The 27,580-nt window shown below is 44.2% G+C and overlaps 1 protein-coding gene across 1 annotated transcript in view; it reads left to right on the top strand.

The window, feature by feature from the left end:
- The window catches only part of DYRK1A (dual specificity tyrosine phosphorylation regulated kinase 1A), a 138,499-nt gene that overhangs the window by 85,389 nt on the left and 25,530 nt on the right, over positions 1–27,580 (top strand). Inside the window, exons 3-4 of the mRNA XM_074970077.1 lie at positions 14,844–15,043; positions 26,397–26,489. Coding sequence (XP_074826178.1) covers positions 14,844–15,043; positions 26,397–26,489 — 293 coding nt within the window. The remainder of the gene's footprint in view (positions 1–14,843; positions 15,044–26,396; positions 26,490–27,580) is intronic.

Below are 27,580 nucleotides of genomic sequence, written 5' to 3'. Positions count from 1 at the left end.
GCAGGAGTTTCTGTGGCTCCTGCAACAAGGTGCACCTCGCTCTCCAGCAATGGGGGGTGGATTTCCATTAAATCCTCGGGGCCGTGAGGGTCCTTTTGGGGGAGGGTAAATGGACCAGGAGGCAGGCTGCTTCAGCCTACCGGCAGGCCCACAGCTTCCATGGCCCTCTGCTCACCTACAGGGTAGGTCACGGTTTGCTGTGTGGCCCAACAGGGGCCATGAGCGTCCCTGCCGGCGAGGATCTCTCCCCAGCCCTCCCCATGGCACCCATCATCTTTGCAACATTAAACACCCGGAGCTGTAGAACGGGTCTCCGCAGGTGCCAGGTGCTCTCCTTCCTTTGGGGGTTGGGGGGTACTCTGTGGTTTTCCTGCAGGAGACCCATACAGATCCGGCTGCTGAAGCAAGTTGGCGGCTGGAGTGTGGGGACAGGGTCTGTTTTAGCCACCTCACAGTTCATATGGCTGGAGTGGCTACCCTGTTTTCCCCCGACCTATGGCCCGAGGTGCTGGGGGTTGCTGAGGCTGTGCTGGGCTGCCTGCTGCACCTCTGGGTCCGCATGGAGGGGCTGGTGGTCAACCTTGGCAACGTTTACGCCCCGACTTTGGGCCCCGAGTGGCTGCGCTTTTATCAGTAGGCGTCTGCCTTCCTCGGCTCTTTGGATTCTTGCAAGTGCCTGGTCCTGGGCGGGGACTTTTACACCACCCTCGATGAGCAGGACCGCTCAGGGATCGAGCATTGCCTGGCCACTGCGGATGTCCTCCGGGAGATTGTCAGCCATCACTCCCTGGTGGACTTCTGGCACGACCACCACCCGGACGACGTCTCAACGTTCACCTTTGACCGGGTGGAGGCCCATCGGTTGCTCCACTCCTGGTTAGATTGCATATACCTATCACGCTGTCACCTTTCACGGGCCCACTCCTCCAACATCTGGCCGGCCCTGTTCTCGGATCACCACCTGGCGACCGTGACTGCCTCTCTGTGTGGAGAGGCCGGGGCTGGCCTATTGGCATTTTACTAACAGCTTGTTGGAGGATGTGGGCTTTGTGGTGTCCTTCCGGGAGTTCTGGCTGGCCTGGCTAGGGTAGAGGTGCGTCTTTCCCTTGGCGCGGCACTGGTGGGACGTGGGGAAGGTGCACGCCCGGCTCTTCTGCCGCAACTACACCCTGGGTGCTAGCTGACGGAGGGATGCGACGATAGAGCAGTTGGAACGGGGGGTCTTAGATCTGGAGAGGCATCTGGCCGCCAGCCCCAAGAATCCACCCCTCTGTGGAGTTTGCCAGGAGAAGTGGGAGGAGCTCCGGGCCCTCGAGGACCATCAGGCCCGGGGCGCCTTTGTTCAATCATGCATCCATCTCCTTCGGGAGATGGATCGTGGCTCCCGCTTCTTCTACTCCCTGGAGAAAAGGAGGGGGGCCAAGAAGCATGTCACCTGCCTCCTGGCAGAGGATGGCACCCCCCTCACAGATCCAGCAGAGAGATGGGGTAGGGGCAGGGCCTTCTATGTGGGCCTTTTCTCCCCAGATCCGACCAATCCTAATGCTTGCAGAGTGCTCTGGGACGGACTCCCGACAATCAGTGCAGGCGCCCGAGAGCAGCTAGAGCTGCCTCTCACTCTGGCCGCGTTCTCGGAAGCCCTCCGCTGCATGCCCACCAATAAATCCCTGGGCATGGGCAGGCTGACCGTGGAGTTCTACCGTGTGTTCTGGGACGTCCTCGGCCCAGACCTAGTCACCATCTGGGCTGAGTCCTTGGAGAGCGGTGTCCTCCCCCTGTCGTGCAGGCGAGCCATGCTTTCCTTGCTCCCAAAGAAAGGGGACCCCTGCAACCTTTCGAATTGGCATCCCGTCTCGCTTCTCAGCACGGACTACAAAGTTGTAGCGACGGCCATCTCGCTGCGGCTACGGTCCGTGCTGGCGGACGTGGTCCACCCCGACCAGACCTATACCATCCCAGGCCGTACCATCTTTGACAATCTGTATTTGGTCCGGTATATCTTGGAGCTTGGGTGTAGGAATAATCTGTCGTTCGCCCTTCTGTCCCTGGATCAGGAGAAGGTGTTCGATAGGGTGCACCACGGGTATCTCCTGAGCACTCTGCGAGCATTTGGCTTCGGACCCCAGTTTGTGGGTTTTCTCCGGGTGTTGTGCACCTCCGTGGAGTGTCTAGTCAGGCTCAACTGGACCCTGACCAAGCCGGTCAGCTTCGGGCGGGGAGTACAACAGTGGTGCCCTCTCTCGGGCCAGCTGTATGCTCCGGTGATCGAGCCCTTCCTCTGTCTCCTCTGCTGGAGGCTGAGGGGGTTGGTGCTGCCGGAGCCGGAGTTGCGGCTGGTCCTGTCGGCATACGCTGATGATGTGCTCCTCATGCCCGGGTGACTTGGTGTGGGTGGAGGCTTGCCAGGTTATCTACTTGGCGGCCTCCTCTGCCCAGGTCAGCTGGGTCAAGAGCTCTGGCCTGGTGGTCGGGAATGGGTGGCAGGTGAGCTCCCTCCTACCCGCACTTCAGGCCATCCGGTGGAGCATGGGTTCACTGCTCTATCTCGGCGTTTACCTTTCTGCCATGCATCCGTCTCTGCCGGAGAACTGGCAAGGTTTAGAGGGCAGGGTGGTAGAGCGGCTCCGGAGATGGACAGGACTTCTCCGGTGCCTCTCCCTCCGAGGGAGGGCACTGGTGCTCAATCAGCTAGTCCTGTTCATGCTCTGGCAGTGGCTCAACACCCTGGTCCCGGCCCCGGATTTCCTGGCTAACCTCTGGAAATCAGTTCTGGATTTCTTCTGGCCAGGACTGTACTGGGTCTCTGCAGGAGACCTCCACCTGCCCCTGGAGGAGGGAGGACAGGGCCTGAAGTGCCCGCGCACTCAGGTCCACGTCTTCCGCCTCCAGGCCCTGCAGAGGCTCCTTTATAGCGCAGGTAGTCCGGCGTGGAGCGTACTGGCGCACACCTTCCTGCACCGCTTCCGAGGGCTCAGATATGACCGGCAGCTCCTTTATCTCCATCCGAGAGATCTTCCGCGAGACCTCCTCCGGACCTGGAAACTGCTCTCGGCGACCAGGTCTGTGGCAGTCACCGAGGGGGCGGATCTCCTTGTGGAGCTCCAGCTACACAACCCCCAGCTCCATGTGCAGGTGGCGGAGTCCCCCTCAGTGCGCCAGCGGTTGGTCTTGGCGGAAGTCACCGGAGTCGGAGACCTCCTGAACTACGACCGGGGAGACTGGCTGGATCCCCTGATGCTCGCGTGGCGCATGGGGCTCTCCAGGCCTCATACTTCCCGGTGTACTTCAGGAGGCAAGGGCCGCTTTACCGTCCACAGCTCGGGTTTTCCTCGACTGGGTCCTGCGAGAGGGCATGCCCCGCCCACCCTCCACCCCAGGCCCTTTGGACCTTTTCATCAAGCCCCTGCCCTGTGGACGTTCCCCGCCATCCCCGCCCCTTTACCATGAGCCGGCTGCACGAGTTGCAACCTCTTCGGTTCCGGACTGTGCTGAGAAAACATCTGTACACGCTTGTGCTCCACACCCTTCACGTCCTCACCCTCGCGTCCCATTCCGACACGAAGTCGCGGGACCTTCTGCCACCTCTGGAGGGTGAGGAGCCCGGTGGGCCATCCTATATTCCACCCTGGTCCTGAGGACTGGGGACATCAGCTGGCAGCTCCTTCACAGAGCTGTGAGCACGGGTGTGTACTTGGCTCAGTTCATTCCCCTCCCAGACACCTGCCCCTTTTGCGGCATGAGGAAGACCCTGGCACACGTTTACCTGGAGTGTGCCAGGTTTCAGCCCCTATTTCCACTCCTCTTGGACATCATGTTATGTTTTTGGTTGCACTTTTCCCCTCACCTGTTCATCTACTCACTCCCCATCCGTGGCCCCACAAAGTCGCAGGACCTCCTTGTCAACATTCTCCTAGCCCTGGCCAAAATGAACATCAACAAAACCAGGGAGAGGAGGTTGGCCGATGGGGGTTTCCTTCGCCTGTGGGGCCTATTTTCGCTTCTCAGTCCGTTCACGTATCTGGGCAGAGTTGCTCTGGGCGGCGTCCGCTGGCTCCCTTGACACCTTCGAGGAGCAGTGGGCACTGTCCGGAGTTCTCTGCTTGGTGTCCCCGTCAGGTTCCCTTTGTTCAGCCCTGTGACCTCACTCCCGTTCCTGTTATCTGATTAGGTGTCACACGGAATTATTTGGTTTCCCGGACCTGTGGATCCTCCGCTTAGGCTGGGGGGAGGTCCTTTAGCAGTGGGCAGGCTTTACTTGCCCACTTCCTGGACACCAACAGGACTACTCTGCTGTACCCAACTGGCCTGGGTCTATCACAAAGATAAGAAAATTTAGTTCATCCTCAGAATAGGTTTGGAGCCACTCAGGCATTAAATTAAGTGCAAGTTTAAAACATTGAGTGTGGAGAACTTCTACCATCATTCAGTTGTTTGAGGCCATAGCCCCTCACGCATCCCAAGACAGACCAGAACAAATTAGTGGAATCAGTTTTAGGGTTTTTATATTGGTGCACTGTAAAATTTGAGTACTTCCCAGGTTATTTAGATTGGCATTCGGAGGTATCTGATGGTCTTGTTGGAGTCTAATGTTCTTTCTTTTCCTTCATTCTTTTCTTTTCTTCTTGTATTTGTAGGGTGATATAGTTATAAGTTTAAGCTTTTTCATCAAAACAAGAATTAATCAGGAGAGTTATGATGCATGGTGACCTAAAAGTGGTCAAGCTCTGGATCATTATAATCTTTTCTGAAAGTTCATTCCACATCTGGATCCCCTAGACCAGGGGTGGACAAACTTTGGGCCGAGGGCCACATTTGGGTGGTGAAATTGTATGCCAGGGGAGGGGGTTGGGGTGTGTGTGTGAGGGGGTGCGGTGTGCAGGAACAGGCTCAGGGCAAGGGATTGGGGCAGAGGAGGGGTCCGGGATGTATGAGGGGGCTCAGGAAAGGGAGTTGAGGTGCAGGAGGGGTTCAGGCTCTGGCCCAGCACCGCTTATCTAAAGTGGCTCCGGGATGGCAGCGGCGCGCACTGGGGCCAGGGCAGGCTCCCTGCATGCTTGCCATGGCCCCACGCAGTGCCTCTCTGGGAAGCGGCCAGCACCACATCCCTGCGTGACACCTGCGGGAGGGTGGAGTGCACACAGCTCCACGCGCTGCCCTTGCCACGCCTCCAGGTTCCCTGTTTCCGGCCAATGGGAGCTACGGGGGGCGGTGCCTGGAGGCAAGGGCAATGCACGGAGCTCTTTCCCCACCTCCCCCCATGGGGGGCAATCCTGTGGGCCAGATCCAAAGCCCTGAGGGGCCTGATCCGGCCCACGGGCCGTAGTTTGCCCAACCCTGCCCTAGACTGAAGCTGCCTTGTCTTTTGAGTTGCATGGTTTGTTCTGAGCGTTATAATCTCTGTTGTCCCTGAGGAATGCATCTTGGATGGCAGTTTGTGGATGCTCTTGCATTCTTCTAAGTAGCTAGGATCTGATCTATTAATGGCCTTAAAGATCAGGACCAAGGCCTTGAACTGACAGTGGAAGACTGGGAGAGAGTTGAGGGACCAGAGCAAAGGAAATGATGCACTCAGAGTGTCTTAACTTATTAAAGAGGTGGGCAGCCTCTATGTATCAGCTGGAGCCTGTCCATTATTTTTACATCAATTTAGATACAGCAAATTACAATAATCCGCTCTGGAGGTAACATACTCAGATTACCATGATCAAGTTCTCTTATGGGAGGAAAGAGCAAAGTTTGCTGGTAGGCTGGAGATGAAAAACAGGCCTTTTTCCTCCTTTCTTTAATCTTAAAAAAATAAAATAAAAAAATCACTGACAGTACCAGATCATCCAGGCTCAGTGATGAGGCAGAAAAATAACAGATGCTTTACCCAACTTTGTCAAACTGGACGCATATTTTCAAAGAAAGGAAAGTGTCCCAGGTAGTTTCTCGAAAAAGCAGCAGCAGTGGCTTTCAGTGAGCTGATGCTGTGTTTTGATTTATAAGCCTTGAAAGGTTTAGGATGTAGCTGAGACAGTGTCTCTGAACCAGTGACCTATTATCTCAGTTAATATCAAGCAGAGGTGTTTGAGCTGGTGTTCCTTCAATATAACTGAGATTTGCTGGCAAGCCTCATGTCATTGGAAGAGGAGCTTATGTTCTCACTATATTTAATTGATCTCGTTTACCTTTTGCAGAAAAAGATAAACGATGGTTTAGATGAGCAATTACAGCTACAACTATGGGTCCTGAAAAGAAATGACTTGAGTTGTTGAAGTACTGTGCTGCCTATGCCTTGTCTATCTAATAATGAAAATTGTGGAGATATAGCCATAACCATGAAAACAGGGTCTTTCAGTGGTACCACATATACTGTGTCTTTGTCTGAAGCCCAGTTGAGAGGCATCCAGGATGTTAGCACATGCCACTTCCTCACAGATTTTTGCCTGAGAGTCTGAGGTTGAAGAAAAGGTCATAGTTGGAATGGTCTTCTGGATCAAGTATTCAATTTCTGACGATTAGGTGAAGTTAGTTTTTCAGGGAGATTCTCTGAAACAAGGCTGCGATGGTTTCTTTTACGAGTGGAAGGCGTTGATCGTTTCCATTAGGTGCTTTTCCCAGCCGGCACAATTATTGAATTATTTCACATATGGTAGCTCTGATCTTTTCCAGAGTTTCTTGAGATTCACCAGTGCGATGGAGCCAAACTCTGGGAATGGGTAATGTAGTTTGGTCAAGTAGATCTAATCTCCGTGGATTTCAGTAAAGCATTTGATACAGTTCCACGTGGGAAATTATTAGTTGGGATTAATACGAGAATCGAAAGATTGGTAAGGCACTGGTTAAAGGAGAGACTGCAATAGGTTATACTGAAAGGAGAATTGTCAGTCTGGAGAGAGCTTACTAGCGCAATTTCTCAAGGATCGGTCATGGGACCCATCTTATTTAACATTTTCTTTCATGACCGTGGCACAAAAAGTGGGTGTGCGCTAATAAAATTTGTAGATGACATAAAGTTGGGAGGTATTGTCAATATGGAGGAGGACTGGAATATCATACAAAAAGATTTTGACCTTGAAAACTGATGTAATAGAAATTGGATGAAATTTAATAATGCAGAGGAGTGCAAGGTCAAGCACTTATGGGCTTACAACAAGAATTTTTGCTATAAGCTGGGGACAGATCAGTTGGAAGCGACAGAGGACAACGAGAGACCTGGGTGTATTGGTCAATCATGGGATGACTATAAGCTGCCTATGTGATGCGGCCGTGAAAAAGGCTCATACAGTCCTAGGATGCATCAGATGAGGTATTTCCAGTAGAATTAGGGAAGTGATATTACTAAGGCTATTACTTCGTAGTAAGGCTACAGTTTTGTCATGGAGGTCGCAGAAGTCACGGAATCCGTGACTTCAGCCCTGGCGGCTGGGAACTGCAGGGTCCTGCTGCCTTCTGCAGTGGCAGGGAGCTGTAAGGTACCCCTGCTGCCTGAGGCAGCAGGCACCCAAGCTTGCAGCCGCCATAGGCAGGTGGGTACCCCACAGCTCCCGGCTGCTGTGAAGGACACGGGGATCCTGGCAGCTCCCCAATGCTGCGGTGGCAGGGGAATTCCCAGAGTGCTCCCTATCGCTGGGGAAAGGGCAGGGGAACCCTGGAGCTCTGAGCCCCCCCAAATCGTGGGGCCCCAGAGCTCCCAGCCATGCCGCAGCTGCCCAGTCCCTTCCCATTTTGTCATGGATATTTTTAATAAAAGTCAGGGACAGGTCACAGGCAATAAAGAAGAATTCACGGCAGTCCATGACCTGTCCCTGACTTTTATTAAAAATATCCATGACAAAATCTTAGCCTTAGTTATTACCATTATACAAGGCACTGGTGACAACTGATCTGGAATACTATGTATGGAATACAAATTTGCGGATGATACTAAACTGGGAGGAGTGGTAGATACGCTGGAGGGGAGGGATAGGATACAGAAGGACCTAGACAAATTGGAGGATTGGGCCAAAAGAAATCTGATGAGGTTCAATAAGGATAAGTGCAGGGTCCTACACTTAGGATGGAAGAATCCAATGCACTGCTACAGACTAGGGACCGAATGGCTAGGCAGCAGTTCTGCGGAAAAGGACCTAGGGGTGACAGTGGACGAGAAGCTGGATATGAGTCAGCATATGTGCCCTTGTTGCCAAGAAGGCCAATGGCATTTTGGGATGTATAAGTAGGGGCATAGCGAGCAGATCGAGGGACGTGATCGTTCCCCTCTATTCGACACTGGTGAGGCCTCATCTGGAGTACTGTGTCCAGTTTTGGGCCCCACACTACAAGAAGGATGTGGATAAATTGGAGAGAGTCCAGCGAAGGGCAACAAAAATGATTAGGGGTCTAGAGCACATGACTTATGAGGAGAGGCTGAGGGAGCTGGGATGGTTTAGTCTGCAGAAGAGAAGAATGAGGGGGGATTTGATAGCTGCTTTCAACTACCTGAAAGGGGGTTCCAAAGAGGATGGCTCTAGACTGTTCTCAATGGTAGCAGATGACAGAACGAGGAGTAATGGTCTCAAGTTGCAATGGGGGAGGTTTAGATTGGATATTAGGAAAAACTTTTTCACTAAGAGGGTGGTGAAACACTGGAATGCGTTACCTAGGGAGGTGGTAGAATCTCCTTCCTTAGAGGTTTTTAAGGTCAGGCTTGACAAAGCCCTGGCTGGGATGATTTAACTGGGAATTGGTCCTGCTTCGAGCAGGGGGTTGGACTAGATGACCTTCTGGGGTCCCTTCCAACCCTGATATTCTATGATTCTATGTGCAATTCTGCTCTCCCTTCTTTAAGAAAAATGAATGCCAAATTGAACAGGTGCAGAGCAGGGCTGCTAGGATGATCAGAGGAATGGAGAAGACTCAGAGCTTGGCTTGTTTAGCCTAACCAAAAGAAGGCTGAGGGGAGATATGATTGCTTTCTGTAAATAAATCAGAGATAAACACCGGGGAAGGAGAGGAGTTATTTAAGTGCCATTATTGGCACAAAAACAAATGGCTATAAACTGGCCTTCAGTATGTTTTTAGGCTTGAAATGAGATGCAGGCATCTAATCGTCCAAGGAGTGAAGTTCTGGAACAGCCTTTCAAAGGAAGTAGTGGGTGCTAAAATCCTAACTCGTTTCAAGACTGAGCTTGATAAGTTTATGAAGGGGATGGTATGCTTGCCTACAATGGTTTATGGCCCATCTGTGACTGCTGTTAGCAAATATCTCCAATGGTACGAGATGGGGCGGAGAGTTCTGAATTACTTCAGAGAATTCTTTCCCGCGTGTCTGGGTGGAGGGTCTCACCCATATGCTCATGGTCTAATTGATTGACATATTGGGGTCAGGAAGAGATTGGCAGAAGACCCTGGTGTTTTTTTCACCTTCCTCTGCAACATGGGGCATTGCTCACTTGGTGGTTTGAATTAGAGTAAATGGTGGATTTTCTGTAACTTGAAGTGTATAAATCAAGATTTGAGGACTTCAGTAACTCAGCCAGAGGTTGTGTATCTTTTACAGGAGTGGGTGGGTAGGTGAGGTTCTGTAATGTGCGATTTATGCAGGAGGACAGAGTAGATGATCATGATGTTCCCTTCTGGCCTTAAAGTCTCTGAGTTTTAAATTTTTCTGCCTCATTTAGCTCCATTCCTATTCAGACAATCTAGCCAGCAAAGAATGTGAGCTCTGCTGTAATTTGAATTCTGGGTCCAACTCTGGATTGCATTCTGCTTGATTTGCTAGTTTGCTATGTGGAACAGCTACATTGGCCATGATTTTGGTTTTGCTTTAGTTTCTTTACTGTGATGGTGTAGTCCTGTGAATAGTTTTTTGTGCTATTGGCAGATGAATTAGGGTCCAGTTTTGTACTACTTTCATTGTAATCCTCTGCCTATACATTTTTTCCACAGCAGTTCATTTGAGCTATGATGGTCTATGGTGGCTTGGGGCCAAAGTGTCAACTGTAATGATCGTCAAGTCATGGTACTCATTGGGAACTTTACTTTGTAGGTGGGTGTCTTGTTGTCCCAGGATGAGTTGAAAATTGAATAATCAAATATTTTCAAGGATGAACCAGCCTTGATTGCTTCCCTAGTAAAATGAAGGAAAGGCCCTGATTTTCATTAGGATGTGGCAGTTGCTGGCCCAAAAAAGTAAATATGGTTTCTCCCATACTGGAAATTGGTCCCGAGTGTATTTGGCTAAGTGTGAGAGTTGGAGATGGTGTGAAAGCATCCGGTGGTCACCCCGTAAACTAAAAGATCACACACTAATACTGGTGTTACTTATATGGAAGTTGAAGTTGCTGAGTATGACCACCCTTGAGGTTCCAGAACCCTCCTGGCCAGCGGATCTATTATGTTTTTCCCGGAAGTTTCCAGGATTTTCATCTGAAGAGTCTAGACCACCAAGAGGCCTAGCTTTTTTTTTTTCCCTCACAGATTAGATGGGTGCACTCAAATATTACTGTTTCTGTAGTGCAATGTCCCACCTGAGGTTAGTGGGATTAGGATGGCTATTCTGCCTACTTATTTATTCTTTCTAACTCATTGGATCTTTCTTGGCTTTCAATATATTGTAATGACTACATAAGGATTAGATGTGCTAGAGTAGGGTTGGAAGTGGCATTGAACCAGGTCTGTGGTGCAGGCAAGATCAGGTTTCAAGGATCAGATTTTGAATGGTGGTGGTTTTTGTTGATGGCTGACCTTGTATTCATCAGCAGAAGCCTGACTTTCTCTCAGTTTCTCTGTGTCTCCATTCCATGCAGGAATTGGTAAAGTTAGGAGCAGTTGGTTTCCAGATTTTTCAACAGGCCTTGTATTCCAGTTGTTAAAATTCTGAGTGTTTGACATTGATGTGCTGGCCTCTCATGGAAAAGGTTTGCATGGTGGAATTGATCTGTGGAACCAAGCACAGAAACCTTGCACATTTTTATGTGGAATTGTTCCAGCTAGTGAATAGCCTGGTTAATTTGGGCTGCCTCCAACCTGAAACAGTCCAGAAGTTGATACAGAATGCAGTTGCCCACTTATTAAATTGCGCTTCACAATAAGCGTACATACAGCAACACTGCTGCTCAGTTGATTAGTTTTCTTTTGGCTTCCATGTTGTATTTAAGGTATTTAACATATAATGCCCTAAATGTAATGGAACTTGGCCATCTGAGAAATCTGTATGTCTGTGTTATTACTGCAGCTGTCATCTATAATGAAGCTTGAGTGAGATACTGCTTGGTTTAAGTGGGTGGAGACTACTGATGAAGTATTCTGTTACTGGTCTTCTCTGGAAGTTATTTTACCTCTAGATCCACTGGAGCCTGGTTTTGTTTAACTATGTAGGTGTACTGCAAATCTCTTAGTGTGTCAGGTTTTTAGCTCAACAGGGGACATAAGCCCAGGATCCTTGTCTGATGCCTTTTTAATCTAATGGTTTGGTGTATACTTAGTTGCCGGTTCCATTGATTTCCAGAGTGCTCTGCAAGAGAAGAAAGTACTTGGCCAAACTATATGCATGGCTCTCCTGTGGTTGAGGCAGTTTTGGTTCCCAAGCAGCCTGAACCTGTCAATCTGCCAGCCAAGGACCTTGCATCTGCTTCTGGATCTGCTGTTGCAGGATGAAGAGAAGATTCTGTACCCAGATCTGAATTCCCTTGATCTCACAGTTGGGCTGCTGGATGGATATTGGAAGTAGAGCATTTGTGCTCTTTACCTGTCCAGAATATTTTGGTGAACAGTAGAAAGTCTCTGCGAGATGCTCACCCGGTGAAATGGACAAGGTTTTCTTGTGGGTGTCATCAGATGTCCCTGATTTCACAAGAAACTTTGGTGCTGGAGATTTTAGACTACTTTCTGGGCTTGAAGCAGAGTAACCTGTTTCTCAGCTCAGTGAAAGTCCATCTGGTAGTTCTTTATGCACACCATCCACCTATAGAAGGTCACAGTGTCTTTTCTTATCCAATTGTAATCAGATTTTGAAGAGCCTGGCTAAGGTATTTTCAACTGTTTAAAAAAACCAGTGCCACCATGGGACCTTAACTTAGTTCTTTTGGCCCTGATTGGGCCTCTGTTTGAGCTGATGGCAGTCTGTTCCCTGTTACTTTTCAATGAAAACATCCTTTCTGGTTGCCTTTACATCTGTGAGGATGGTGGAGAGAGAGACCCAACCATTGATGGTAGTCCCTCCTTATACTGTTGGTTACCTAGACAAGGTGTCTGTAAGGGCACATCCTAAGTTCTGGGTTCCATGTATTCCATGATTCCACAACTGTGGTTGCTTCTGAATTTACTCTTTCCCACAGAGTTGTGCTGCAAATGTATTTTTTAAATAAAATTCTGTTCAACCCTGGAGGACAGAAACTAAAAAGTGTTTAAGATAAAACCTTGAGCAGAGTGGAAACCAATGAAAGGACCTCTGCAGAGTACCTGAAACAGTAGCTCTTAAAAGGAGTGAACCCAGTTAGGGCTCTGTGGACTCCATGGTGCCTGGGAAAATTGGCATTTTTCAAGGTGTTATAGAACTCTGCATTTTGGTCACAGAATTTTCCATTTTGATGCAACAAAACATCCAGCCTTTATATGTCTGTCTCTCCCTGCCCTGCAGTTGCCTCTTGCACTTCAGTTTTTCCTGCCTAAAAGGTAATAAATTGGGTTGTAGTGCATACTTCCTGGTGGAGCTGTGCAACAGGGGTCAGAGAGTTAGGGCTAGAGTCCAGCTTGTAGTCAGGGAATATGGATCCAGAAATGTAGATTGGTGAACTAGGCTGTCTGTAGAAAAGCAGAGTGGCTGAGGCCCCAGGGAAATGAGCTGCTGAATCTGTATACAAGTTATCCTCTTCCCTGGAATGCTTCAGGGAAAGAGGTTACTTTTGTCAAGGCGCCTGGACAACATCTTGGGAGCAGAGGCCTGGGGATTGTAGCTGGCCTCCTTGGAGATCATAGCAAAAATTCCCATCTTTGAAAATAATCGCTGACATATTTTATTGGTATTTTTAATTACGAATCATAGGTGAGGGTGTCTGTGAATGGGAGTTAAGGGTTACAGTACTCTTCTCTCTGTGAGTATTCAGCCACAATTGAGATCAGAGGTACTCAAGCTGAAGCTGTCTCAGTATAAATGAGAGGAATCCTGCTCAGAGGGCCTTTGTTTTGGAATTTGCTTCCCACTTTGGTCTGCCAGAGTCCAAGTTTGTTAACATTGTGGGCACACTTCAAAACCATCTTCTGTCTCTTTTCTGATGTCAGGGATGGGGTAGACTGCACGGATATGATATGGGCAGTCCTTCCGTTATTTAGTTATTTTAATGTATGGGATAGGCCTTTAAACGGACCTTAAATTGCATTTTAGAAATTTCAGTAAATAAAAAATGGTGGTAGAATAAATTAATGCTTTTAAAGAATTTATGGGTTATTGCTGCAGAATTTAGTCTATTGTGTTGCAGCATACACAGGGCTCTGAAGTTATCCTCTATTTTAAACAGTGTCCAAGACATTTTATAACTATTGTTTAAATGACTCTGAAATTAAAAAATTCCTACTTTACCAAGTGTTGTGTGTCAGCATAATTTGAAAAGTTCCCTTTGGGGTGTCTCTTTTGTCGTAGTCATAGACTTTTGAAGCACTAGGTTGTGGCAGCGATGTCCATAATTTAAAAAAAAAAAAATACTCAAGATGAGGAAACCTTGTTTTAACAGAGACAGCTTTCTGGTATCAGCCTGTTAAAAAAATTGTTCATTAAAATTCTTGAAGTGTCTTATCTTGGAAAGAGCTGTGGTCTAGTGTTCAGAATTGAAGACTTGCCTACATTAGGAAATTGTAGGGGAGAAAAAAAATCTCAGTGGTGTTACCACTAGATCAGCATCCGTAGGAGAGCTGGTATAGAGAAGGTTTCAGCAACTGGACCCATTTAACCTTGTCAATTAAACCTGCTTTTTAGCAAGTTGAACATAGCGGTAATATGTCAGAACCCACCAGTACCTCATCTGTTATCGCTTCCGCTTAAAACTAGTTTAGTTTTAAAATATTGTTTTCCAAGTATTCTGCCTAGAGCTGGGCAAAAATAGATTTTTGATTTGCTGGTAGTTTAAAAAATAAAAATAAATCTTTCAGGTTGACCCAAAAAACAAAATTCAGAAAAAAATTAGGCAAATCAAAGAAGTCAGTTTTGGAACACTTCATCTCGAAATGTTTTGTTTTCAAGCCTTTTTAAAGGACTAAATTCATGAAATGGGGGAAGTTTTTGTGCCCTACTTCTAATTTTTAGCCCAGTTAGTTAAGAAGGTCACCTAGAATGCATGAAACCTGTTTTCACTTCTCCCCTCTGCTTGATATGGAACAGCTCTAATTCCACCTGAGTGTCTATTCTTTTGTTATGATTCTGCAATATTTTCTATTCGTTTACATTTATGTTTTGTCCCTTTCTGCTGTGTGAAAGACTCTCACGATCCAGGAGAATTGAAATGATGAAATTGATCATACAGAAAGATCTCTCGTGGCATTAAATAGAGAAACCAGACAACTATATTTTCTTCTTATCTCTTTTCAGTCATAATGGTAGATGTTACTTGTAAAAGTGGGAGGTAAACAATTTTTTTAACACATTTTTTAGTTTGTCACTTCAATGCATCTCTGTGCCACAACTTTCCCATTTGTAAAATGGGGTGTAATAATACTTTTTACTCACCTTTGTGCACTTTAAGATCTCTGGATTAATGCTGCTGTATATGTACAAAGTATTATTTTATCTGGTATTATTTATTTTATGGCCTTGGAAATGGAGGTCAACTGGTGCAAATACCACGAGGATGTAAACATTACACTAAAATCGTGAATTGTTTTTCTAGGAGGCGAGACTTCAGCATGCAAACCTTCATCTGTTCGGCTTGCACCGTCATTTTCATTCCATGCTGCTGGCCTTCAGATGGCTGGACAGATGTCCCATTCACATCAGCAGTACAGCGATCGTCGGCAGCAGAACATAAATGACCAACAGGTTTCTGCCTTATCCTACACTGACCAGATTCAACAACCTCTAACCAACCAGGTATGTGATATCAGGAGAGAGACTTTTCCGTTTTGAGATACGTGCTTTCTTCCCTAAATATCTAAATATTTTGGGACACTTTACACATAACTTTGTTTAAAATAGAAACCTCTGTGATTACAAGGTTCACATCTAATGCATCTAGATCAAAACTTTTGATATTTTTAAAAATTGAGAAATACTATTGCTCCTTTGTAAGAGGCTTCAAGAGACAATCTTTTGGCAGTTAAATAAATACTTGCCTTATTTGTAAAAGGAAATATTCTATTCTAACCATTCTTGACATGGAAAGGAAGTAAAGTAATCTGGGGGGAATTTATGGCAATTAAAGATTAATCTAATGGTAATCATGAAAAATGTAAATTGAAGTCCAAGTTTGACTGCTTTATTTTTAGAAAGAGGGAGAATTTTATAGGTAACTTTGGATTGTAAAGTTATTATACAGAACTTTATAAAGATCTTGATTTCAAAACAATAATACAAATTTATACTATCACTGGGACTCTTTCACTGCTCCTCTCCCACGTCAGAGTTCTGCATTCTCATATATTAGCACTTATCTTGGATAGATGAAGTAAGCATACTTGGGGAGTAGGAGGACTCCAGCTGGGTACTATCTGGCTGACATACCTTCCCTAGTGTCATTGGACTATGGCAGCAGCTCCCCACCTATGAGGGCTAGATTACCCCCTTGCTCTCCCTGAGAGCATTCCTCTGTAGTTCCCCCCCTTCTTAAAGTAGCAAGGAAGCTGACCGCCTGCTTAAAGGGGGCTGTTTAGCACCTGCTCCCTGCTTACACCCAGGTTGACTGACTGACTGATTTTGGATTTAGGAAGTCTTTAAATTCTGCCTTGAAAGCATACAGGATAGTAAAATGAGCCCAACATAAGAGGAGGGAATGCTGCTGCTGCGCCCTGGTGCAAATCATCCCACCCCCATCTAAGCCACCTTGGATGTGCTGCAATACTATCATGAGAGCTTTACCAGGACTCCGAAGTGTGTTGCTCTGTGGAAAAGCAAGATGAGGGAAGGGACCACAGAAGAAGAGGAAGAAAAAGAGATTAGAGAAGATGAGTGTGATCAGGATCAGCCCTAAGAGATGCAGGATCCTCTGGCATTGTAGGGGGGAAAGGGAAGTTCAGGCTGTTCAAGTGGAAGGACTTATCAGACTTACTTTCCAGGATTGCTCAGCTCCTGAAAATTGGAAATGGAAGAGCCAGGTGATCTGATACCAAGCAATCCCATCCTACCTAGTTCATATAGGTCCCAGAAAACTCCATATGTTAAAAACAAGACATGATGGCTCAAGAGTAGAAATCTCCATTAAGAAGTTGCCTGCAGGCAGGCTTGTGAAGATCCTATATCTGCCAACAGAGGAAAAAATGCCAAGATCTGACTGTCTATCAGTGGATATAGCCACCTCAAGAGTGGCAAAATGGGTGATAGTACCTATCAGAAGGCGTGTTTTCCTTTTAAAACGGTTGCTTAAGAGAGAGGTCAAATCTGCTTTTAAAGGAGCATTTAGCTCAGGAACCCTGCAGGGGACCCTGTATGTGATTTATCCTTCTAGGGTAATATTTGGTGAATGCACAGATTTTTCTTGTTCTCTAATGCTAAGGATAAATAGATGGTGATGGCTGAAATGCTGCCCTTGTTGGAAGCTGCAGTGTTTTTCATGGCAGATGTGACATACAGCTTAACCAGGACCACCTTAGGAGCCAGGGTGATGTTCATAACAGTAAAGAGGTCCCCGAGGGCTGAAGTAGTGGTCAACTGATTAGATAGCCAAGGCCAGCCTAGCTCCTCTACCCTTTAGGACAGCAATCCTGCTTGGCAAAGAGCTTCAGAAGCTGTAGGAAAAACAGAGTCTTCCCACAGTACACCACCTGCAGACACTGGTACAAATCTCAACCTTGGTCGGCTCTTGCCTCTCTAAACCTACCCCCATCAACCAGGGAAAAGAATTTGGCAGGCTTCTTTTTGAGGAAAAAATCTGTGCGCTTCTCTGTGGGTACAAAAGTAATTAGGAGCCCCAGGCAATCAGCATGAAGGTATGCAGACGCATACTGCATCTTTGCCGCTTCCTAAATGCAGAGGTTAACACCACTTCGGATCATTGGGTATTGCATGCAGTACCCTGAGACTTTTGAGGAGAGTCCCATTCCAAAAGCTTTTTTTACTTAGTCACCTTGCTTCAGCACCAAAAAGAGGCAGGATGTACAAGACTGTAGACACCCTGCAGAATTTGTAGCAAATCCCCCAAATCATTCCAGTTTCCTAGAATTTAGTGGGAACAGGACCTATTAAATGTACTTCACATTTCCCAAGACTAGCGGTGGACTGTGCCCAGTTTTGGACCTGTGTTTGGCACTAGTGTGACTGCTGTTGGGATAGTATGTCCCTTTCTGGGGTGTACAGTTCAAGAAAGATATTGATAAATTGGAGATCGCTCGGAGGGTAGCCATGGAATGATTAAAGGATTGGAAAATATCCATTATAATGATAAACAGGTTGAGCTCTTTGAGGCTATCTGAACATAGAGAAAGTTAAGGGGTGACTTGATCACAGTCCATAACTACCTACATAGCAAACAAAAATTTGATGCTAAAGAGCTCTTCAGCCTAGCAGATAAAAGTATTACAAATAAAAATGACGGGAAGCTGTAGCTAGACAAATTCAGACTAAAATAAGGCAAATGTTTAACAGTAAGGGTAATTAAGCATTGGAACAATTTACCAAGGGATGTGGTGGATTCTCCATCACTGGAAATTTAAAGTCAAAATTGCATGTTTTTCTAAAAGATATGCTTTAGTTCAAACAGGAATTAATTCAGGGAAGTTCTATGGCCTGTGTTACACAGGAGGTCAGACTAGATTATGATAATCATTCCATCTGGTCTTAATCTGTGTATCTATGAAAATAAATTCTTCATTTCAGGGTTAGAGAAAGATCAAATCTCAAATTAGGGATTTGGTCAGTCAGTTCAGGAATTTGCCTGTTCCCTGGATCTTCAAGATGCCTGTCTATACATCCAAATTTGGCATTATATCGATTAATCCTATTTTACACAATATTTGGAGCATTTCCGGCAATATCAAGCTCTCCCAAAATAGGACCTAGATATGTACTGTGACTGCGATGAATTTCCTCTGACCCAAATCAGGCTCCAATATGTAGAGCCAAGGTAGGATCATCAACAGGGGGTTTCCTGTCACAGTGTCAGCAGCTGGTCTGTCTGTGAGCCCAGTTAACACACAAGCATATAAAACCTTAATTCAGGGCAGGTGTCGGAAGCAGCAATACCAGTTGCCAGCCCTGCTGCAACTGCAGGTAGTGTTCTCCTGGGATTACGTATAGGTGCTGGAGTCTATGGCAGCATGCTTGACAATAGTTCCCTGGACCGACTTCCAAATAAGAGTGCTACCATGTTTTCTGTTTTCAAACTGAGCAGAATCAAAGAACTCCAGGCTATATCATCAACTGCTCTCTGCATTCAGAATGGCTCTAAGGTTGTGGCTAGACAAATCAAATCAGAAAGTTTACTCCCTGGGTTGTCCCTGATAATTGGCTGATTAAGACTGGAATCTTGTTAGGATAGGGAAGCCAACTAAGAGAGGCTGTGGCTCAAGGGAAATGGTCCACAAGGGAGAAGAGCTCGTAAATCAGCCACCTCAAAATTAAGGCTTAAGACTTACCTTGCTCCACTAACACACAGTCTGGAGTTCCCCCCCCCTCTAATTCTATTTAAGATTCACTCCAATTTGGCTTTCACCCCTTGTATTTCACTGAAATGGCTCTCATCAAAGGCTGTAATGACCTCTACTTAGCCAAAGCTCAGAATCAGTATTAGATCCTTATCCTCCTTTACCTGTCAAAAAGAAAAGGAGTACTTGTGGCACCTTGGAGACTAACCAATTTATTTGAGCATGAGCTTTCGTGAGCTACAGCTCACTTCATATTTATTTGAGCATGAGCTTTCGTGAGCTACAGCTCACTTCATCGGATGAAGTGAGCTGTAGCTCACGAAAGCTCATGCTCAAATAAATTGGTTAGTCTCTAAGGTGCCACAAGTACTCCCTTTCTTTTTGCGAATACAGACTAACACGGCTGTTACTCTGAAACCTTTACCTGTCCGCTGCTTTCAACACAGTCAGCCCGTACGCTTCTTGAAATCTTTTCCTCCCTTGTCTTTTTGTGACTGTCCTCTCCTAATTCCCCCTTATCTCTGTTCTCTCCTTCTGGATGTCCTTTGGAGGATCCTCCTTATCACCATCTAGTTTTCTCAGTGCGTTCCACAGGGATCTGTCCTTGGTCCCCTTGTCTTTTCCCTATATCTCCTCTCTAAGTAATCTCATCCTAAAACACAAATTCAGCTATCAACTCTGAGTTGATGACTCTCTACTCCAGACCTGTCATCTTCTGTCCAGACTAAAGTCTCTCTCTCTCTCTCACACACACACACACACACACACACACACCTACCTACCTACCTACCTACCTACCTACCTACCTACCTACCTACCTACCTACCTCCCTCCTTGTGGAAGTGTAGACCTCATCTCAAGCTCAACTTGGCTAAAATAGAACTTGTAATTTTTCTGTCCAGGTCCTACCTACTATCTCCTTTCTTGATCACTGCAGACAACACCACCATCCTGCCTGTCACTCGGGCCTGTAACCTGGGCGTTATCTTTCACTTAGACCTCTTTAGGTCCTCACACTAAGGCTAAAGCTTGCAGATTCTTTCTGCATAAAATCTCTGAGATATGGCTTTTCCTATCCAACTGCAGTTTAAGTTCTCATCCAGGCTTCTGTCTTCTCACATTTTGATCACTGTAACATCCTTTTGTCTAGCCTTGACAAATGCAGTCTTATCCTTCCGAGAATTGAGAATGCTGCTGCAAAGATCATTTTCCTATTCCTTTGCTTTGACCATGTTGCCCTGTCTGCATCCCTCCATTGGCTCCCTCTTCAGGATTGAATCAAATGTAAGCTACCTGTCTTCACTTTCAAGGCCCTTCATTCCCTATCCTCACCCTACTTATTATCTCTCATTTTCTATTGAGATGCCAACTTCTAGCTCCAATTGGCACATGATGCCAGTCTGCATTGCCCACGTGTCAGATTTTCAAACAAGCACTTTTGTGCTTTCTCCCATGCTGCCCTTCATGCTTGGGAGGAGCTCCCAATAAGTATTCTCAAAACTAACTCATTATTCTCCTTTAAAACCTTTCTCAAAACTCTACCCATGTTGCCTACAAAAAGCTTGACAATGGCTAGCCTGCTGATACCACTGCCCATCATGCTGACCAAATTGTGTAATTGTTTCCTTGTACTTCCGCATCTGTTGTCTTGTCTTATAATTTTGTAAGCTCCTTGGGGCAGGCTTTGTCTTTTGCTCTGTTTGTACAGTGCTGAGTACAATGGGGTCCTGCCTATGACTAAGACTGCTATGTTCTACAGTGATACAAATAATCATGGACTTAATGAGCCCATTTAGATAGTCCAATATTGTTATCCTGGGCACATACACACATTGTCAAGGAGGTACGAATAGCAAGGGCATGGTTAAGAAGCTGCTCATGCTTATGACCTGGCCAGAAAAAGCATTTTGAAAGATGTCACCCACAAATAGCAGGGGATCAAAATGACGCTGTAGACTGGCCAGGTAGGCAACAGGTATGTCCATGAGAGGTGGGAACTCAGTTGTAAGATGCTTACTGTAATATGTCAAACATAAAGAACCCCGTAGATCGATCTGATTGCCATCAAGATCAGTAGGAAGACAGAGGTGTACTTCAGCAGATGTAAGGAACATAACTCCCTGGGAAATAGGCATTCTGCCTCTCCCAATGGGTTTTCTCCTCACACATCACCATCAGTAACAGGATACTATGTACCAATTTACCAGCCCTGCCACACACAGTAATGGTTTCTAGTGACAGATCAAAGAGCCAGTTTATTGTTTTGGTGCTACCGTACATAGCAGCCTCAGGCTCGCATATTATCCAAGGGGAGGAAGCCTTCTTGGGTATGATTTTAGTTCAACCAGATGTTCTGTAATACTCTCTTGCAAGACCTACACACCAAAAAAGTGGTGGTGTGTTGTTTTTTTGTGTGTTTTTTGTTTTGTTTTTTTTTTTGCTTTGTTGTTTCAGTGACTGTATTTGTACACAGTGTGAGTGAGGGTCTTTCTCTAGCGGTTTGTTTGCCATGCTGAGATTATTGGACAAAATTTTTAGTTTTATAGACTCCAGCCTCCATCTTCTGGCCAGACTGCTGCACTGCACCACTTTCTCCTGTTCAAGTTCAGTGCCTTGGCTGGTGAGTTCAAGTGCTTTTCCTCTGACAAGAGACTTTCCTCAAAATTCCTAAACCTTCCATATCTTGAACAAGCCTAATTCTTCCTAATTTCAGTAAAAATTTCTGTTGGATTTTTAATAGCTCCTCTCCAAGCACAAATTTTGTATTAATAGTTCCTCAGACTCTACCTCAGTGGGACAAATTAAGGAAATCTTTTTTCAGTCTCCAAGACTCCTCATTTCTAGCATTTAGGACTGAAATGTTTTCCACAAAGATTCTGATGTTGGTGGATGTTCCAAAGGGAACACACAATGATTTGGAAGAATATACAGATTTCTCTAAAATGGCCTTCATATCTATTGTCAGTTGTCTCCTGCCCTCTATGATTGCCAAAGGTTGTATGGCTTATTGTTGGGATAGAGCATCCAGCAAGAGGAAAAAACAACTTTGATCCAGCAAGTTGACTCTGGTTTTCATTTATGGTGTTTTTGATACTGCAAGCAGCCATTCAAGTTTATTTACATTTATGGGAAATAATGCTGCCTGCTTCTTATTTACAATGTCACCTGAAAGTGAGAACAGACATTCATATGGCACTGTTGTAGCCGGCGTTGCAAAGTATTAACCTGCCAGATATGCTAAACATTTGCATGCCCCTTTATGCTTCGACATGTAGGCTCTAAAGCAGGAGTTCTCAAACTGGGAGTTGGGACCCCTCAGGGGGTCGCGAGGTTATTACATGCGGGGGTCGTGAGCTGTCAGCCTCCACCCCAAACCCCACTTTACATCCAACATTTATAATGGTGTTAAATATATAAAAAAGTGTTTTTTAAATTTATAAAGGGGGTCGCACTCAGAGGCTTGCTATTTGAAAGGGGTCACCAGTACAAAAGTTTGAGAACCACTGCTCTAAAGTAATAATAATTCTACATTTGAAAGTGGCACTTTCACGATAGATTGTACTAGAGTAGTTGTATGAGATGTATTGAAAAATATTGTTATACAGTGCAAATATTTGTAATACAAATAATATAAAGTATTCCGTATTGTAATTGAAATCAATATATTTTAAAATGTAGAAAAATGTCCAAAAATATTTATAATAAATTTACATTGACATTCTATTATTGTTTAATAGTGTGATTAAAACTGTGATTAATCACAACTGTTTGTTTTTTAAAATCCAGTTAATTTGTTTTGTATTAATTGCTTGCTTTAACTGCAATTAATTGACAGCCCTAAAAATAAGTTAACTGGAATTCTTAGTTAGACACAGTGGTATAAAATATAAATTCCTTTCATGGTAGTCGCTTTGTAAACAAAGTCGCACTAGATGTAGCCAGAATCTCTGCTACTCCTTGTTATACTCAATTTAATTTTTTTTTTAAGTATCCAAATATCTCTTGATGGATTAGGACATCTATTTTACAGGATATATATCCCCTGTCATAAAAATTCCCATAATGAAATAAGGTATATTTAAGAAGAAACACCACTGCTTTGGGCAGTAAAGAATGGGACCACAGGAAGAAATTTGTGTGATAGTCACTTAATTATCTATTCCCTCTTTTACTAAACACTGCAAAATTAACATTATTGTCAGCTGATACATGGTCCTTCAAGTTGCTCTGGACCAATTAAAAAAATGAAAATAGATCAATTTAATGTGCATAGCTGGGACTCTTAGGCTTGTTGTCTACTCTGTTTTTATCATCTGTTTTTATTATTTGGTTGTTTCCTGTTCTGGCTTTGTGCTTCCTAACTTTCATTTGCATACCAACAAATGGGTCATGTGAAATTTGAAAATTTGATTTTCTTATTTGTAATTTTAATTTCTCTTAGTGGTACCAATCCCTGCTATGCATGTCCTGCTCCATGAATCTGTTAAGATGATAAAATTTTGTTGTTTATTTACAAGTATAATTGCAATGAAACCACTTGATTGTCATTTATCTTGGTATTTATACATATTTTCTGAGTTATGTTTTCCAACCTTCAAATTTTGGAAATATCTCCTGGGGTTTCAATTAGCTATGTGGCCAGCTGGTAGAGACTGGAGTCTGCAAAGCAGGATTTAAAAAATTAACCAAGAGAGCTGCCTCAAAGCCAAAGGAGAGGCAGGATTACCTAACAATACAGTACGGTATGGTACCACTATGCAAAATAGGTTTTGTCCCCTTCTTATGCCATCATTCTCTCCTTTCATTCATCAGAGGAAGAGGTGGCTATATAATTGGAGCAAGATTCAGATCTTTCATATTTTTCTGAGGGGATCTTGTTGTACCATTGGAATGTCCTGATTAAGAATATACCTAAGCATTTTAAAATGCAGCCTATGTAGGAATCTGCCACCTTTTTCCTCCCTTTTTTTCCTTCCCAATCTTCCATCCCATTTTTCAGAAGGTAGAGAGGAAAATACTGCCTCTTTAAAAAGTTAATACAGGTCATATTATGTCCTTAATAATAACTGAGCTGCTGTATTAGTTTTAGACTATGTCTATACTGCCCTGAAGTTGGGACTATGGGGATGTGAATAGCAGCACGCACCAAAGTGCTGTGCTATAACTCCCCTGTGTGGATACTGCAGGAACAAATGAAAAGGTTCCTAGTTCCCATTACTGTGGTCCTATTTGAAGAGGACTGTGTTAATGCAAAGTAGGAACCTTTTGGCTTGTGGCTGGAGCATCCACACAGGGAAGTTGCAATACAACCCTTTGGTGTGTGCTGCTATTCACACCCCTATAATCTGAGCTGTGAGATAGTGTAGACAAGCTCTGAGTGATGCTGCACAGGTGTAATTGAAAGCATGATTTGGAGATAAAGGAGTTAGGGTTATCACTGTGAAGCTGAGAAGGGCGCAAGTTGGCCTGCAGAATCTTAATTATTGTTTGTGGTTCACAAGAAGAAAAGAAAACCAGCCTGATTTTCTCAGATTGAATTTTCAGGGCTGTTGCTAGAAAAATGTTTTACTTGTAAAGTGAACAAATTTGAGCTAGAAATTAGAGATGGACATGGAACCCCTGCAGTGCTGTCCTACAAAGGAGAATATGCATGGGTCCTACACACGCCTGTCACAACAAGGGGTGAACCTCATCCGGTGCACTAAATGCCCCAATAATGATGTGGGTGAAACCAGACAATCACTATGCTCTTGAATGAGTGAACACTGGAACACGATAGAAGACAGAAACACCATAGCACCTATGAGTGAACACTTTTTGCAAGGTCCTCATTCTCAAAGGAAACCTGCACAACACTTTTTCAAAAGACAAGCCAGAGAGCTTAAATTCATAACTTTTCTAGATACTAAAAATCATGGACTGAACAAGACACTGGATTTATGGCTTATTACAACACTCTATAACCCACTAGTCCCCCCACCCCCCTGTAACCTCTCTCCCCCATTCCTTTTCCTCCCTATGACTGGAATGGTGTTAACGAGGGCCACTTCACCTTAAATGGTCCCTTGAAATATGTTAGTTACTTATTCTAAAAAACCTCTTCCACCTTGTATTTATCTGTGACAGTCTGTGTTTGTTTTCCAGACCTGAAGAAGAACTGTGTAAGAGAGACAGGCTTTAACAGGGCTATAACAACACTGCATTCTACAGAACAGGCACGCTGCTAACTTCTTCCACAGTTGGGAGAACAACCCCACAAAGTCTAGCCTGTGGCAGCAAAGAGACTGGTCATTACACCTGCCTTGAACAAAGTGTAGCCTTTACGTTTTTCCCTGTGACATGAGTGGAGTGATTAATGGATAGTGGCAGAGCCTCCAGCCACACTACCAAATTCCTGCTGTTGGCTTAAATGCTTATAAGGACATTACCAACTGAAAAATCTATTTACATATGTAAACTTTGTACCATGTAGGTTTATAAATAAACCCTACAATTATTATTATTATTACTATTATAATAACTGAAACATATTGGAGGGAGAAATAATTCCCTTTATTTAAATTTATTTTCTTCATTTTATAGCACTTTATTTTATAGTCAGTTTTGCTGTCTTGTCAATGGTGCACACTGCTCTTTCTGGCTCTGCAAAAGGGTGTTTATCAGTTATAGTGAAACCGATGAGGCTGTAGGCTACATTGTGCACACAGCGAGGAGAAGTGTTCCTGAGCACATTTGGTGATATCACGTGGGCACTAGAGCAACACAATTCTCTACTCTTTTTTTCTAATTCCTGTTCACAATTAGTCTTTCACATGCTGTTTAAAGGTTGTTCTATCAGAAAATTGAATGTTTTAAAACTAGTCAGTTTTGGAAAATACAATTTGTGTTCCTTTTTAAGTATTTTAAAAAATATATACTTTCGATTTGTCTTTAACAGATCCATTTACGTCTAGATCTCTCACATCATATAGACTGATAGATTCCAAAGCCAGAAGGGATCATTGTGAGCATCTAGCCTGGCCTCCTGTATAAAACAGGCCACAGAGCTTCCCCAAAATAATTTCTAGAGCATATCTATAGAAAAAATATTCAATCTTGATTTAAAAATTGTGAGTAATGGAGAATCCATCACAACCCTTGGTAAAATGTTCCAGTGGTTAATTACTCTCACCGTTAAAATGTATACCTTATTTCCAGTCTGAATTTGTCTAGCTTCAGTGATATACCAGCTTTTCTAAGCCCCCATAATATCACTGAATATAATGAAGCATTTTTGAAATGTATTGACTCTGCTGTTCCATAACAGCATTTGTGGCATTTTACTATTTAAACAGTTGGTATACCTGTATTCGTTATGGTTTTATGTTTGTTTAACAGCAAGTATGTTCAAAATACAAATATTTTGCATGTGCCTGATAAGTCAAAGGACCAGAGACAGAAGTGGGATAGGGAGGGCAATAAGGGGATATATTGTCAACTAGCTAAAAAAACTATGGGAATACTAAACCTATTAGTAGTAGTAATTTTTTATTTAAACACAGCTTTGTAAATATTAGAAATTCATCACTTAGAGTGGATAGTAATTATTTAGTTAAAGTGCTAGTTTTTTCTGTCTTTCTAAAGTGATGCCTGATATTGTCATATTACAGAGGCGGATGCCCCAGTCTTTCCGTGATCCAGCTACTGCTCCCCTGAGGAAACTCTCCGTTGATCTGATCAAAACATACAAACATATTAATGAGGTAAAGACCGCATAGTTCACCATTATATTTTTATTTAATGTATGATAGCTTGCTAATAATTACAATATGTAGTGGTATCAAAAATATTGATTAAAGTGTTCCAAGTAGATTTTTCTGTAAGATGCAATGAATTTAGACACATTTTCTTTTACTGGCACATTATGCAGGGATTCTTTCTTAATTTATGAATTAACTTGATGAATTCTAAATTAAACAAGTCCATGTACTTTTTTTGTTAGTAAAAATAACATGCCAACTACAAAAGGGGTTGTGCACTTTTTTACTCTTTATTATGTAGCCCTGAAAAATGTGTTTAAAATCTGGGTTCATCCCTTCCCCATCAGTAATGCCTTGTCTTTTTTTTGGTGGGATGTCTCCTTCAAGGACCTGAAGTTGAAACTTTCTCTGCCTTTAATTTAAAGGGAGTTTGTGAGTATTGAATATTTAGGTCTAAATTTTCAAAAGTGACTATTTTGGGCTCCTCAGTTTTCGGGTGCCCAACTTCAGACAACTTTAACGAGCCTGATTTTTTCAGAACTGTTGAGCACCTGCCTTTCAGTTGTCTCAAGTTGAGCACCCAAATCCTGGCTCCCAAAATCAACAGTCACTTTTGAAAGTGTAGGTCTTTGTAGTTTTTTTTCTTCTTCCAGCAGTTCGTAGGGCATTTACTTTCATTTACAAACAACACATGCGTTTTAAACACTGAATAAAAATCGGATTCCCTCCCAATTGCTCATGTTTCCCTACTTGATACCTGTGAGGTCATAATCCTACAGGCTTCCAGTCCATAACCTTCTGGAAAAGAAGGCCTAGACAGCAGTTGAATTGCTATTGTAAATATAAATAAACCTGAAGGTCTTTTATATGTATCATCAGGAAAACAGAAGCCATCTTTGTCTTTCATGTTATCTTTTGAATGCTTTATGTTTTAGGAAATTTGTGCTTCTGTACTGCCTCCTTAATTGATCTGATTATCTTAGGTTTCAGAGTAACAGCCGTGTTAGTCTGTATTCGCAAAAAGAAAAGGAGTACTTGTGGCACCTTAGCGACTAACTAGTTTATTTGAGCATAAGCTTTCGTGAGCTACAGCT

Source organism: Natator depressus, chromosome 1 (assembly GCF_965152275.1).
Source record: "Natator depressus isolate rNatDep1 chromosome 1, rNatDep2.hap1, whole genome shotgun sequence".
Classification (NCBI taxonomy): Eukaryota; Metazoa; Chordata; order Testudines; family Cheloniidae; genus Natator; species Natator depressus.
The sequence above is the reverse complement of the archived record's forward strand: the minus strand, read 5'-3'. Positions and strand labels throughout refer to the sequence as shown.